At 37.5% G+C, this 14,478-nt stretch overlaps 3 protein-coding genes across 5 annotated transcripts in view; all 3 read right to left on the bottom strand.

The window, feature by feature from the left end:
* Positions 1-14,478, bottom strand: part of LOC137723662 (cyclic nucleotide-gated ion channel 1-like) — a 42,564-nt gene that overhangs the window by 22,002 nt on the left and 6,084 nt on the right. The gene's annotated exons all lie outside the window — the stretch shown is intronic.
* On the bottom strand, positions 57-3,944 carry LOC137723774 (pectin acetylesterase 5-like). Of its 2 annotated transcripts, XM_088692007.1 has the most exons (12): positions 3,614-3,944; positions 3,421-3,503; positions 2,986-3,115; positions 2,774-2,853; positions 2,597-2,686; positions 2,397-2,521; positions 1,957-2,017; positions 1,654-1,707; positions 1,455-1,532; positions 1,257-1,362; positions 854-999; positions 57-593 (listed from the first exon to the last, which is right to left on the bottom strand). In XM_088692007.1, the coding sequence occupies exons 1-12, from the start codon at positions 3,876-3,878 to the stop codon at positions 480-482; spliced, it is 1,332 nt and encodes a 443-aa protein (XP_088548133.1). In that variant the 5' UTR covers positions 3,879-3,944; the 3' UTR covers positions 57-479. The 2 variants fall into 2 exon arrangements, with proteins under 2 accessions (XP_088548133.1, XP_088548134.1); XM_088692008.1 differs by lacking the exon at positions 1,654-1,707 and having other exon boundaries at positions 3,614-3,906.
* LOC148697541 (dol-P-Glc:Glc(2)Man(9)GlcNAc(2)-PP-Dol alpha-1,2-glucosyltransferase-like) lies at positions 5,094-8,095 on the bottom strand. 2 transcript variants are annotated; one of them, XM_088692638.1, is made up of 8 exons: positions 7,736-8,095; positions 7,528-7,616; positions 6,970-7,303; positions 6,593-6,857; positions 6,368-6,505; positions 6,066-6,270; positions 5,657-5,799; positions 5,094-5,571 (listed from the first exon to the last, which is right to left on the bottom strand). In XM_088692638.1, exons 1-8 carry the CDS (start codon positions 7,823-7,825, stop codon positions 5,312-5,314), a joined length of 1,524 nt encoding a protein of 507 aa, XP_088548764.1. In that variant the 5' UTR covers positions 7,826-8,095; the 3' UTR covers positions 5,094-5,311. The 2 variants fall into 2 exon arrangements, with proteins under 2 accessions (XP_088548764.1, XP_088548765.1); XM_088692639.1 differs by having other exon boundaries at positions 6,970-7,262; positions 7,528-8,091.

The raw sequence follows: 14,478 nt of genomic DNA, 5'->3' as shown, positions 1-14,478 counted from the left end.
TGCCTTAGCTCATGGAATAGATAGAGGTCTTGTAGCTCAAAAAACTAGTTTTAGAATTTTGGGTTTTGTATTTGTGATTCAACGGTCCAAATATAACGAGTAAAATTAATACAAGATTAAATTGTTACTGACAGTCCAAAAAAGATCACTTAATAGAAAAAACTAGACACTTTTTGGTTACAAAAATGACGTACATTATCGTCTTTTTATGCACAGCTACATCACTAAGCTGTAGCAAAATGGTCTATAGCCTTTGAAGGTAAAAAACAACGTTTCCTCCTCCATGTAAAAAGAAGTGACAGCAGCTATAAACTGTGTTAAATTTTCTCTGCACACCCTCTTTCTCAATATCTACAGCGATAGGATCGTGCTCGGAGTCTGGACAAGGAGGGTAGAATTTTCACTAGGGTGAACTGAGGCTCCAAAGATCTACAGTTCGGAACAACAGTTGAAAAGTTGAAAGCGTTTCTTGAGTTCAATCAACCTCGAGTGAAATTCACATTGTAGCAGGTCGGATTGCATGGAAACGGGCAGTCTATTAGCTTCGCTGCACTTCGATTGAAGTACCAGTCCCCCACAGACTCTGCAATTGTCTACTCGGAATAGCAAAGCTCAAAACAGTCAGATGCCGAGTTTAGTTAAGAAAGTGACAGAAAACCAAGAAACAAATGAAAGAAAAACAGATTTTGATTTGATAACACTAAGCAGCTTAAGCTTATGGTATTTATGCTTTCATCTGTCTCACAGAGAAATATACGGCTGGGATGATAGAACTTCCGTCACCATGTTTGAGTTAACAAGAAATCTCCATATGATAACGGCATTTGAATACAAATGATAAAACTGTCCTCACCTTGTTGTTTATCCTTAAAGATTTCGGCGAATTCCATATCTCAGTCATCAATGTCTGGCAATGAATAAAGCAAGAACTTATAAACATTCCTCCTTCCTTATTTTTCTCGAAATCATTCAGCGCCTTCAGCAGAGATCCCCTGAAACCTGTACAAAATGAATCAGTTAATTTTGCCACGGTATTTCGTTTACAACTATTCTTCATTATGCAACCAATTAGTGTCCGATGAATGAATCATATTTTCCATAAAGGAGGCCTCGAGCTAGTGATGCTGCAGGTAATGCCCGCTGATTGCAATTGCAATTGGTAGAAAGACAGTAAGAATCCTAGTTTCAATGTAATATAACAAGAAGACCCTGAACAAAAATCTACCTTTTGACTAACGACAGTGGTATATACATACCTAGAAGTATTTCAACCTGTGTAGAATTGCAATTATAAATGTTCAGTCTGCACTTTTCCCAGTAGCTATGTGGATCAGATGCTTTAGGTATCAAGGTATTTTGTATCTAATGATCATCACATACGAAAAAAGAGAAAAGGGATGTAAGTCAAATTCAGATGATAAGCAAACGAAGCTTTGACTTCTGAGGAAGCTTACTTGCCAAAAATCATAAGCTGATTGAACGAGGAACACGGGGGTTTTGATGTTTTTAACAATTTCTTCAGGAAAGATACACTACATAAAAGTTCACAACAAACGATTGGGGCTGTGTTAAAAACCATAACCTAGAGGAAAAATAAGAACATCCCAAATTTAACCATTGGTACCAAATAAAAAGGAAGAAAATAAAATCTACCCTATCTGGTTCCATTCTTGCAACACAATCCTTGTTCAAACTTTTCGCTAACCCCTGATACAGCGTGAATAAGAAAATCAGTACGACATGCCAGAGTCTAAAATAAGAATTAACAGATGTACCATATTAAAGATTGAAAATTATATTGACACGTGATGTTACACCTCATATTCATTCCATCCGTCAAACCCAACAACCCTACACTATCACCTAGGTAGTAACTAAAGTTATACCCAAAAACTAGGATAAGTATCACCAAAAAAGGGATTGTATAAGCTAGTATCGTCAATGTCAGAGCATAACCTGAAGGTTGACAACATCACGAAAGAGAGATCTCACGGTAGGATTGTGGAGAACATCTTTCCTGACATGTACGAAACAGAATGTAGCTATGTGATCACTAGTAAGAGCACAGATGATGCTTTAAGAAAAAGGGCTTTATACAAGTAGAACAAGTAGTTAGTAAGACCTTGCAAGAATTTCAACATTCCTAGTGTAGCTTGAGAGGGAGAATTGCAAATTTGATAGAAAAGAGAATGGTTCAAAGGTGTACGATTGTGATAGGTCTTATTTCCTAATGTATGAACTAGGAACAGTAGAATAAGGAAACAGCAAAGATAAGAACGAAATTATGGCCCTCGAAGAGTTCACATGTGAAAATATATGATCCTAGAAAAACTTCATGCTAAGCAGATTAGCTAAAAGATATTGGTGCAGAAGGAACTGGTATGCATAAAACATACTCATCAAGAAAAAAACCCGCATCGCCTAGACATTTGACAGTGGCATCCTTAGGCAAAAGATGTCGAAATTCATCACAATGTATAAGAGCTGCCAACCCACCGGAAGAGCATCCCGAAAGAAGGGCCTGTAAGATTGTTATTCACACACATTATTGCTTCCCAAAAGAAGGGCCCAAAAGACTGGCCTGTAAGATTGATACCTGTTCCGCTTTTGATAAGCCAAATGACAAGAGTTCATCCATAATTGCTTCCCAGATGAGCCGGCCCCTAAAGAAAAGTTCCGTTCCATTCTATACCATTGAAGAGCAATAAAAACTCCATTAATAAAATTACTACTGATTCTCAAACAAGGCAGAAAATCTCCAAACATAACTTACCTTCAACTCATTATCAGGGTGACCGGCTATAAATGCGCCATCACAATACTGTATTCTGACTCGGTTCCAGTTAAAGAATCCTAGAGAATGCTCCAAAATTGGAATTGAATCACATCAGTTAACAGTTTAACTTGACATTGAGTTAAAACTACAAATAATTAAGCATTATGGTGATCGTACATATACGAAGCAACTGAGCAGAATATAATTACCAGGATTATGGTCAGGGTAAGGGCTTAAAATCCCAGTAAAGTGAACTCGACGTCCCATATGTTTGGAAGATCCTAAATGCATATGTTTACGCAAAATACATGATTCTATTGTGTTGCACCAACCTCCACCCTACATTTCAACATTTCAACCTAATAAATCCATTACACATAGTTTTTTCATCTTAATAAACAAACCAACTAGAACATGTAAATGCAATGAAATTGAACAAAACAATTGCAAGAAATATGCACAAATAGAATTGGTTACAAAATTTTAAAGAAATAATTAATTGGGAAACATAACGCATGTAACACTAAGGTTTAGGGCATTTTATTGTCTGTTTAGTATCCGTCCAATTCCAGTTTCGATTAAAAGTTCATAACCAGTTATCTCTGCGCCTTTCCAACAACATAAGAATTTTGAAATGTTAAGACCTCAATGAAAAGTAGCCAATTTTTGGCGCCGGATCCAAATCCCTTTTGAAAATGGTAGCCAGGCAAACTTCCATCTAAACAAACTGCAAAACCATAAATTAAACAAGAGGGTAATCAAATCAAGGAGAAATTAATTAGGAGCTGAAACACATGGTAATTAAAATTTGATTAGCAAAGGGTTACGGTGCAGTACGGGCGCCTCTATCTTTGGCGCTGTGCAACAATGTCAGGTCGATCAAATCGGAGGTGGTGATGCGATGAAATGCGTTCGCGGTGTTGGACTCCGGCTCGGAACTCCGATAGTAGGAGGCGACAGAGAGACCGAAGACGAAGACGAAGACGGCGAATCCGACGGCGGCGATTGCCCAGCCACGCTTGGCCCACTGCATCCACCACAGCGGGCCGCGAAGCCCAGAAATAATCGCCATAGAATTTGACCCGACTCTCTCCACCACCATGGCTCTTCAGTGTTTGAGGTTCGAGGTTGCAGAGAGACGTAACTTCCATGGCTTGCATTTCAAGCTACCTCCGATTTCCGTGGCTTTCAACTTGTGACCTTGCTAGCTCGTGGCGCGTGAACAACGGAAGATCACTGTTGAGCACGGTCAACCAAACACATAATACCCTTCATATTTTTAAAGCTAAAATCAATTATCTCGTTACAAAGTGTTTTTAAAATAATTTTTAAAACGTTTTTAGTAAAATTGATTTTGATTTTCAAAAACATTTTAAATGTTTTTTAGAAAAAGCACCAGATTTGTGCTTATTGTAGGAATCAGTTCTAGTATTTTTTTTCAAGATCTATTTGGATTTTTACTACGAATAGATATCAAAACATTTTCACCAAAAACATCTTCAGTCATTTTAGAAATACTTCCAAACGAACAATGTTAGCCAACGTGAATTACTTTGCTTGGTTTGGGTAGTGGCTCAATGTGTTATAGATCGGTTGATCTACCCTTGGGCAATGTGTCTTCTCTTGGGTTTTCTACTACGGCATTTGGGGTATTTTTGTTCACCACCACTAACTATGGTGATACTCATCTTCACCTAAGAACCTGACACGTGTCCTTATACTTAACAAGTTTACTAGGGGTTAGAAAATGTAACACATGGCAACCAATAAGGTATATAATAAACATACACGAAAGTTAATGTAGTTGAGCAAAAATGCACCCTTAGTTAAAAGGAATGAGGTTTGACCAAAAAATTTAGAAGGAATGAGACTTTGAATTATTTTAATTCTTGAGTTCCCTTGTTTACTAAAATATGGATATGAGAATCATTTTACTCGTTAACTTTTTGTTAGGTTTACTTACACATAAAGGATCGGAAAAATACAACTTTTTCCATCGTTATCAAATACCTAAAAATCAGGAATCAAATCGACTAGAGAGAATTGTTCTAATTCCCTTTCCTTCTCGCATTTTTAAACCCTCTTATTCATTCATTTTCGCTTAAGTAAGGCTATTTAGACACATTGCTTAGTGCAAGTCGGTCCCACATGAAGTGGTAGAGCCCATTGCTACTAGATATTATCGACCATGTGATCAATTTTACGTGTCTACATTCGTGTTATTGTTTCGAATGTTAAAAACTATTGAGCAAACAGCCTAGATTTCCACATTAACGTGGGATGGAAACAATGAAAATATGATTCAAATTCATATGGGTAAGGAAAAACAAAGCTTTTCATTCATTCCTATAAATGAATTCAGTTTATACAATGCTGCAATGGATACTCAACAGAGTTTCAAAAAAAAGAAGGAAAAGTAAAGCATGGATCACAAGTACGCTACATCGGCATCGCCGATCTGATTAGTATGAAGGTTTTGAATTTCTATGGACCTGAACAGGTTTTTTGGAATCTATGGGTGAATCTAGCTAGCACCTACCATATAAACCGTTGGGTCCCTGGCTCATGGGACCAATGGAATGGTCGATACAAGAACATCATCATTGTGAAGACGTTGACGATTATGTACAGCACCCCCATGACGAGCCAAGTTCGATAATCATCAGTATGTGAATGTAGGATCAAGAAAAAGAATGGAATAGTATAATATCTAAACTCAATCAGCGGTGCGGGAACCAAAACTGCAGTAGTAGCCAAGAAAAATGCCAGCACCCAGATCTTCCTCTGAAATTTCCCTGCCGAAGTGAAACAGAAACAAGTCTTAGGGACAAAAACACAAGGAGGATTGACACGTATGATGACCAAGAGCTGTATACCGACCCAATCTAGTGACGATGGAAAGCCATGAATAAACATAAAGTGGGACTAGAAGGAACTTCATTGACCAATGAGCTTTGATGACTTTCCGCCAAAGATAAAAAGGGTAATGCCGATTGTCAGCCAGAAGATAGGGATGAGCTATGCTGCAGCAGTCAAGAAATTACATCATGATTTGTAACATTAAGGTTATGAATGAATGTCTATGCTGCATTGGACGTGAAAACAGCACAGGAAACATTCACCGTTCTTGGAATTGGAGAAAACGTTAAAACAAACACTTGAAAAGTTGCTTTTCTCAAATATCAATTGAAAAATTGACCTCCATATCAGCTGACCTATTTCCTCGTCCATAAATTGAATGCAATTATTATTCTAAAAGCATTGAGCTCAAATGTTAAATAGGCCTGACCTGAAAAAATGGACAGCGATGAAGCCAGCACTGAGTGCCAAAGACATCTGAAAGAAGGTTAGGAACTTATTCTTCCACATTGACCGGAATAAATCTACAACTTGTCTCAAACTAAAGAGTGTAGGAGCCATAGCAAGGGTAGAAAATAGACCAAAATACAAGATCTGTGAAAAATGCGGAGAAACTGCATGAGCATCTTTTGCACCTGCAACATTTGGACATGGTATGAGACAACAGAAGTAAAGGCAACTTCATAAACCACAATGTGTAACACAAATCAACAACAGAAGGATGAGTCATACCCAGAACCACACTCCCATTCCACCGAACAAAGGCAATAAATGCTGCTAATACTAGAATAAAAGGGCTAAAAGAAAACAATAGTTCCAACTTCATGTACCATAATTTTGGAAAGATGGCCTCAATTTCATCAAGAAAACCTGCAATAGAATGTCATCTGCTATAAGCTTTGAGAATAAAAAAATCCACTGCATGGTGTGAGCAATTGTGTTTGCAAGAGGACAAACCTAATTTGCAAGTTTGAAAAGAAACTTTTCTAGTCGAGATTAAATGTGTTCCCGTATCCACTGAAGTGCTGGCCTTCCGCTTTCTCAAGTTTGAGCCTAACGTAACAGTGTTTGAAGGAGTTGGCTGACCTTTTATCCTAATTGTGTCGTCTACATCTATCTTATCTTTATGGTCAGCCATTGTAATATTTATAACCTCGCTGCAACAAACAAAAAGCATCCATATAATATTTGTTTGCCGAATAACAACTGCCACAGCACCAAGCTGCATTACCAACATCAAACAAAGTTACCACTTGACAAAACATATAGGCGTAGCACATGTGTGCTTGCATCAAAATCATACAATGACATATGGAAGAGACTTAAGCCTTTACCAATGCACTAAACCAGTAATTCTTCTTCAAACACGCAAGATGCATAGCGAGCACTGCCGCAAGCGACACAACATCTGTATAATAGAGAAAAGTGAAGAACCAATGAAGCGGGTACATGGCTAGCACCACCGTGTAAAGTGTTGCTTTTCTTTCATCAAGAGCCGGTCTCAAGTGAATGATTATCTCATACACTAGAACGCTGCAAAATACCGCCAAAACACCATTGACAGAGCGAAGAATCGCTGTGGAGCAGCCTTCAGAAAACGACAGGGCTGCTTTTACCAAGGACATGCCTGGAAACAAATACGCAACATGAGCTAGTGAAAGATAGTACCTGCAAAAGTTTAGCGTTGCACATGTTAAATTCCCTGCTAAATACTGTGATACAACATGATTCTTAAGTTCTCAATCAAAAGTTCAAAACATATCAAAGCCAATTAATTTGCCAAAAGTAATTAAAACCCGTCTTTCGCATTTACAAATCAGCTGGCGGAATACAAAGTTCAAAGCAAATTAACAACAAAAAAGTAAAAAATTAAGAAATGGTAAAGAACATACAGGCCAGGAGGAGTGGTGATCATGGGATCCCAGCTTCTGAAATTGCCATTACAGTACCGTTGAGCTTGAGGTACATGGAATATCTCATCCTACAGATCATAAATTTATTCACCAATTCCTCAAAACAAATTTACACAACCCAAAAATCTAAATACAAAAAATTCCCATTGAATTGAATCGACGAAAGTTGCTGCCTTGGGGGGATTACCATGTAGGGCTCGGGAACAATGTGATTGACGAGGATGGAGATGGGAATTATCCACAGGCTCACAATCGTGGCCATGGCAATCCTACCCATGTTTCTCTGCTGTTACAGGATCAAATCGAAAGGGTCTGTTTGGTTCCATGGATAAGGCAATGGAAAGTGTGGCCCAGCATCCCGAGCTGTGGTATCAACTGGGACCAGCACTACTGAATCCCAAATTTCTATTGGCTGATCGTCGGAAGAAGGTCTGGTTAGGGTTAGGCAGGCGAGAGTGTTCCCGTCAACGTCTTAACAAGTCCTTCCTGCTAGTCCAATTTTGATTTACCGCTCTCTGCAAAGCCCTAATTGTAAACAAATTGGGGGTTATCGACAGTTGCTTAAAAACCATATACATTTTATTAAAAAAAACAATTTATATATATATAATACATAAATTATTGGTGTTATTGGCCGCGCATGGAAGCAGTCAAGTTTTCATACACTGGAGCACAATAAAATTGTTGGACAACTGAATGTAAAATGTTTTCAATCATCAAATTAAAAAAAAGAAGATGTTTTTATTTTTCTTTGAGTTTGAGAATGATTTTCACACGTATGTTTACTTCTCACACACTCTCTCAATTTTCAGAATCAAATAAATCGAAGATCATTAATAGCCAAAAATTACAAACGTGTGTGGAATGTAAAAATGAGTATGTGAATACTCAATAGCACTATCCTTTCTTTAGGGGTGGGTTCGAAAAACCAAAAACCGAAAAAAACCGTACCGAAAATCGAACCGAGGCCGAAAAAACCGAACCGAAAGTGTAAAACCGGACCGAACCTAATCTGGTTCAGTTCGGTTCGGTTTCTGAGGTTCGAAAACCGGACCGGACCTAACCGAACCGAAGCAAGGCAAACCAACGTCGTTTTGTATTTAATTATAAATTAATAATTTTTTTTTATCTGGAACGGTGTCGTCTCAGTGTCTCACTCAGACACTCACTCTCGTCTAGGTCTAGTCGTCTTCACTCTTCGTCTTCAATCTGAAAGTGAAACCCTAAACGCTCCGGCCTTCCCTTTCCCTTATCCTCCTCTGCAGCACTCTCACTCTGGACCATCTCCTTCCCAGCTCCGCCGCTCTTCCGCTTCGTCTTCTTCCTTCCCTGCGACCTACTGCGACCTGCCTCACACATCTCGCTGATGCAACGCCGTCTTACTCTCTCTCAGTCTCTCACCCCCGTGACCTGTGATCAGTAACCCGCGCGCGACCCACGACTTCCTCTCGCCGTTTCTAGTCTCCAGTCTTGACCCACAAATTCCCTCATTTGCAAGGTTAGTCTCTCACCCAGTCACCCTGCTCTGCTGTGTGTGATTTTTTTATTTTTTTTCGATTTCATTGGTTATAATTTGTAGACATTTCTATTGGGTAATGGGTATGCTATAACCATTGAATGGGAGCTGGTAATGTTGGAGACAGAGAGTAACCATTTTTGATATATTTTGAATTGATAAAAGCTGTGGAGTGTTAGTGCTAGTTGAATGAATTGGATGGATGATTTGTATCATTGTATAGGGTTTAGGTTGGTTTGCAGCATCATTGTATGGGGTTTGGGTTTTTTATTTTTTCACAATTGCTTATTGTTTTGTTCATTCAATATTTGAAGGAAATTCCTAGAGCATTTCAGTTCAATTTGCTCCCCTTTTTTGGGGACTTTTATATCGTAGTGGATCTGTACAATTTTCTCTATTTTCTTTTCAAAGTTGGTTTTGCATTTTCTGTTTGCATTCATGCCCGCGTCATTTGGCTCTTTTTTATAGTGAATATCTATATAGAAGGGAATAGATAATGATCAAAGAAAGCAAATCACAAGAAAGGTTGGGTTAGCTCAACTGGAAGATGAAATGCTTTATTAGTTAGGATTATTTGTGATTTAATCAAAGTAGTTAGTCTAACAATGCTTAAGATATGTGTGTGATTATTCTGGCAACTAAAGTAACATGGTGGCATTTGTGAGTAAGATTTCAAAGTAATTGTCATGATATGGACTGCATGATTACAACAGTATAATTAGTGGAGCTTCCATGAATGTGTCGAATAAAGAAGTTTTTTGGCTTTTCTTCTGAATGAGGTGCATGAATCAATCCAGTTTTAGAGGGTTATGGCCTTTTCTTAAGTGAATAAAATGATGAATCGGCATAGTCAAGATCTTTTAATTTATATTAGAAGTACTACTATGCGGGTGTGTGTGAGTGTGAGGGGGAGAGATGGGGTTTGAGAGAAGAAAAGTAGAAGGAAAATATTAAAAATGAAATTAGGTAAGGAAGAGAGGACCCTTTTAAACCGAGCCACTGTCGATATCACTGATGGAAATCTTTGAGTGGTTCAGATGTAGAGGAATGGAAGAATTTCTTAGGGGAGCAAGGGACGAGGAGATGGATCTTCAATGGGATCAATTTGGTTTTGGCTTCCCTTTTGGTATTTACATTTTCAGAACTTAGGAATAGTTATTTTCAGGCTATATTGCATGTTGCGGTACATTAGTTTTTTGTTAGTCTGACTCTGCTGCCATGTATCTTTGTTGTTTAGTTGAGTTTGTTGTCTTTGTTGAATTGTTTAGCTAGCATCTTCTAACTAGACTATTGGTCAACTTGTTCCCTACATTGTTCTGTTTTTTAAATGAGACTATGTTTCTTATTAGAGGGGTAGGATTATTATTAACACCATGATTAGTAGAATATGGGACAGGAAAAATACTAAAAAAAAACTTTTAGTATTACTTGTATTACTTGTAGTCTTGTATAGCCCCTGGAACCTTTTATTTAAGTTTATATATGAAGAAGAGAGTATGTGTGTAGTCATTGTGTTACCTTTGAACAAGGCAGATTTTCGAACATATTTTTACATAAGTGACCATTTGCTAATATTCGACTAGTAATCACCGTAGCATAAACCTATCACCCTAGCACCATAGCATAAGTGACCATTTACATATTTTTACATATTCCTGAAGATGGTCTAAAACCAACATAAACCTATCACCCTAGCACCGTAGACATAAGAAGGGCATCGAGGATACTCATAGTTACAAATGCATATAGCCAAAATTTTGTAAGTTGCACTGTTGCAGAAAGAAATTAATTAACATACAAAGAAATAGGTAAGAGAATGGTACTGGAACACAAATGTCACACTCTTTATTATGTGCATTCATAGCTTTTGCATGTGAATCGTACCTTTGCTTATTATATGTTTTGTATCTTAATTAGATGAAGTCAAGTGCATCAAAGGCCTCGAGCTCAAGCTCAAACTCAATGAGATCATCAAATAGCTCCCGTGAAAAAATAAACTCATCTACTTCTACTCCATCGCAAATAAGTTGTCATCTCTATACTTTCTCTATGGTTCTTATGTCTCAATTTATTTAATAATTAATTGTAATGATTCTTACTCTTATTTTTGAAGGACATTGTTGGTGAATCAACTCCACCTCAACCCCCTATGGTGGCAACTCAACAAACTCCTCTTACTCATGGTGGATCCACAAATTTATTCGATGCAACTCCCAAAGCCTTCCATTAAAAGTCCAACCATTAGAAGCCTTGATATCACCCTAGGAAAGCCCAAACCATCTAGCCAAGAATGCCATGCAACCATGCAAATCCCTCATCTCTCATGTTAAACAGATAATATTCTAGCTTGCACACCACACTTCACTTGAGTAAGTCATTATCTTTATCAATCATGCTAACTTTAAGTCGTTGATGTTACTGGGGTATTTCCTATGATGAGCTAACTATTTCGAGATATTCCGGGACTTGGTACGAATCCAGACCAAAGGAGACAAGAGGACGTTCTCAAATCTTAAGTCTACTTCGACCTAAATATCCCCCAACACTAATCACATGACTAAACCCATAGTTAGAAACTCATTTCTGACTTATGTAAAGAATATGGGTTTATGTAGGGTTTGATGTGTTTTCTTTGCATTTGACATTGTTATTGATTGAATAAAAAGGAATTGAAGTTTTTCATTTCATATTTATTTATTTTTGAAATGATTGTTTACACATCTTTACGAATGTCACCAAGCTAGAATCGGTTTTTCACACGAATGATTGCCCTAGCGCTGAGATAACGTGCAAGATGAGACATGTGTGTCCTCAATGCATTGGACTGCGAGACCGGACATGTGTATATTGAACATACCAATATGCATAAGATAAACATCACCTTAGAAATGTCTAAGATGAGACTTAACAGAAGTCGAACATGAAATTTGTTTCATGTTAAGCTTGTAAAGCCGGATGTGAGTATTTAAGTGGGCGCCGAGAAGGCAACTAAGCTAGAAGACTCAGGTTAGGCGCTTGTGTAGCAACTAAACTAAGATCCGTATGGTGTATGTCCAATGGACATGTGACATGCTCATTGAAATTAGGATACACCATAACATACAAATCATATTGTATGTGCTATAGCCGATTGATAGTGGAAGTGATGAATTGATCCCTTCTTCAATCATTGTGTGAACCACAAGGAATCTATACGATTCCACCACTATTCCCCTTGGACTAAAGTCTATGTCATAAAGAGGAGGTTTGATGATCGCTACTTTAGCATGTTTATCTAAGACGGTCAAGTTAGCTACGGTCCGAAGAGGCGTGTCTAGGCAAGCAGTTAAACCAAATTAGACTAACATGAGAGCTTAGGGAAGACAGTTCGAAGATAACACCAAGACATGTGATTCATTAGTTGTGCAGCGTCTTTTGATATTTGTTATCAAACATAAGACATGGATACATGATACTTGTGAGACATGACATTGCTTTTTATTTCATAACAAGGGATAAACAATGTCAAGTTTGGTGTGCGACGAACAATCTAGGGTATAAAGCGATGAACTTCCGAGTGATGCAATGTTGTTAGTTTAGTGATAGCTTAATGACAGTGCTCATGGTTATGTACATTTTTTTCTCGCGAGGTCGCCCGTCCCATTTCTTGTATGCGGAGATAGACTAGAATAGATGTGAACTAAGAGTGTTGATAGAGATTATGCCATACCCTATATGGGTGAGTGGGAGATGTAGGATTTATCTTATGGGATAAATAAATAAAAGGATATTCCACCCACATGAGGATATTAACCTCCTAATTATCTATGTGATAATTAAATGAAAATCAAAAGATATTCAGATTGGACTATACTCGGGATTTTCATGGGCATTTGAGTCATTGTACACTCTTCCCAACCACCATATAAGGAGGCTTTGGGGAAGAGAGAAAACACAAGAAACATAAACTTTTCCACAGTTCAAAATATTCTAGTTAGGTCTAACACAAGAAACACAAGCTTTTCCAGAGTTCAAAATATTCTAGTTAGGTCTCTAGGGCTATCACTTTCGGCCCTAGGTCTTGGGAGGCGAAAACCAAGGGGCAACTCGATATACCGTAGCTACTACGAGGTTCTAGACATGCACGAAGGGTTGTTCGTGTTTGTAGGAGCATATCGAGATTTAAGCTTCCGCATAAAAGGTACATGCGTCCTTCTAAATTTATTTATAGTCTTCCAACAATATGAATGTGCAGGTAGTGGATTATTAGGGCTTAATCAACCTGATTGCAGGGTTGTTCTTTACAGAGGTTATTAAAAACAATTTATATTTAAAACCAATTCTTGATTAATTATTGAAAACAGAGTTTCGAAAGAGATTTTAAATTGTGACATGAAATAATAAAAGCAATTAAGTTAAAACAATTAAAATAAATTGGCAAAGTAAAGAAAAAAAAATAGAAAACAATTTTTTTTAAATCAAGTTCTAAAAACACTAGAGTTTCACTGTTACTTTAACAATCCTATGTTGTTTTCCCAATTACTTATGAATTATCCATGCATATTTAGAAGGTAGGTTTATCTACAATATGTTCTACTTGGGCCTCCAATTTAGAACGTATACTAAACATGCAACCCGTCCAGACGTTCGAATCAAATCTAAACATGAAAGACTCATTAAGAAGCCAGAGCGTCCGGACGTGGTGTTCACCCTAAGTGAACTTACAATTATTAACCATAAGAAGCCAACGCTAATTTCAACACTAAAATTTCATTAAATTATGTTTTTAAACATCCTAATGGTCACGAAGCACTAAGACGATTAGTTGTTTATACTCAGTGATTAATAATTCAAAATATACATGCATAATATCATAAGCAAATTGAAATGAAACTGCATATTCTTGTTATGGCTTGTGACCTCGCCCTAGCAAGAGAAAGTTAGTTACGCATATCCATAATTAAAAACCAAGAAAATATTACTAAGAATAAAAGGATAAGAAACACCTTGTATGAAGTACGAAATCCAAAGGTCTAGCTAAGTTCTCCAAAGTAGTGTGTAGTGAACTCTAATGAATAAGCCTTATTTATACTACCAAAAATCTTCCTAGTAAATAAACAAAAATAAACTAGAAAAGAATCTCCTACACTAGTGTGGAGAATCTGCTAGTTTACAAAGCTGTCACGTTCACGAGCCAAATCTGCTCCAAAATAGGCCCAAGACTCTTTTTAAAGCTTAAATCGTTTTGAACATATTTGTAGAGGGCCCATCGCCATAAAACACCATCTTGGACGCCAATGAGCCCAAATAAGCCTGAAATGTCACTTTGATAGTTTCGCGTGCTGGTGTTTTATTTAATCGTCATAACTTAACCGCTTGGCATAAAAATCTGAAGCTCTGACACGAACAAGTTGAAAGACTTGCGAAAGCCGTCC

This window comes from Pyrus communis, chromosome 4, assembly GCF_041283825.1.
Source record: "Pyrus communis isolate YQ-2024b chromosome 4, ASM4128382v1, whole genome shotgun sequence".
NCBI classification, from domain to species: Eukaryota; Viridiplantae; Streptophyta; class Magnoliopsida; order Rosales; family Rosaceae; genus Pyrus; species Pyrus communis.
The sequence above is the reverse complement of the archived record's forward strand: the minus strand, read 5'-3'. Positions and strand labels throughout refer to the sequence as shown.

Bases quoted from the DNA above. Each gene is read 5' to 3' on its own strand.
- LOC137723774 (XM_088692007.1), bottom strand. From the start codon at position 3,878: ATGGTGGTGGAGAGAGTCGGGTCAAATTCTATGGCGATTATTTCTGGG. The intron at 2,854-2,985 runs GTAATTATATTC...AGCATTCTCTAG, and splicing joins TTACCCTGACCATAATCCTG to GATTCTTTAACTGGAACCGA. The intron at 1,708-1,956 runs GTTATGCTCTGA...ACGCTGTATCAG, and splicing joins GTGATGTTGTCAACCTTCAG to GGGTTAGCGAAAAGTTTGAA.
- LOC148697541 (XM_088692638.1), bottom strand. From the start codon at position 7,825: ATGGGTAGGATTGCCATGGCCACGATTGTGAGCCTGTGGATAATTCCC. The intron at 7,304-7,527 runs GTATGTTCTTTA...AAACTTTTGCAG, and splicing joins ATCACCACTCCTCCTGGCCT to GTACTATCTTTCACTAGCTC. The intron at 6,858-6,969 runs GTAAAGGCTTAA...TTGGTAATGCAG, and splicing joins ATTACTGGTTTAGTGCATTG to CTTGGTGCTGTGGCAGTTGT.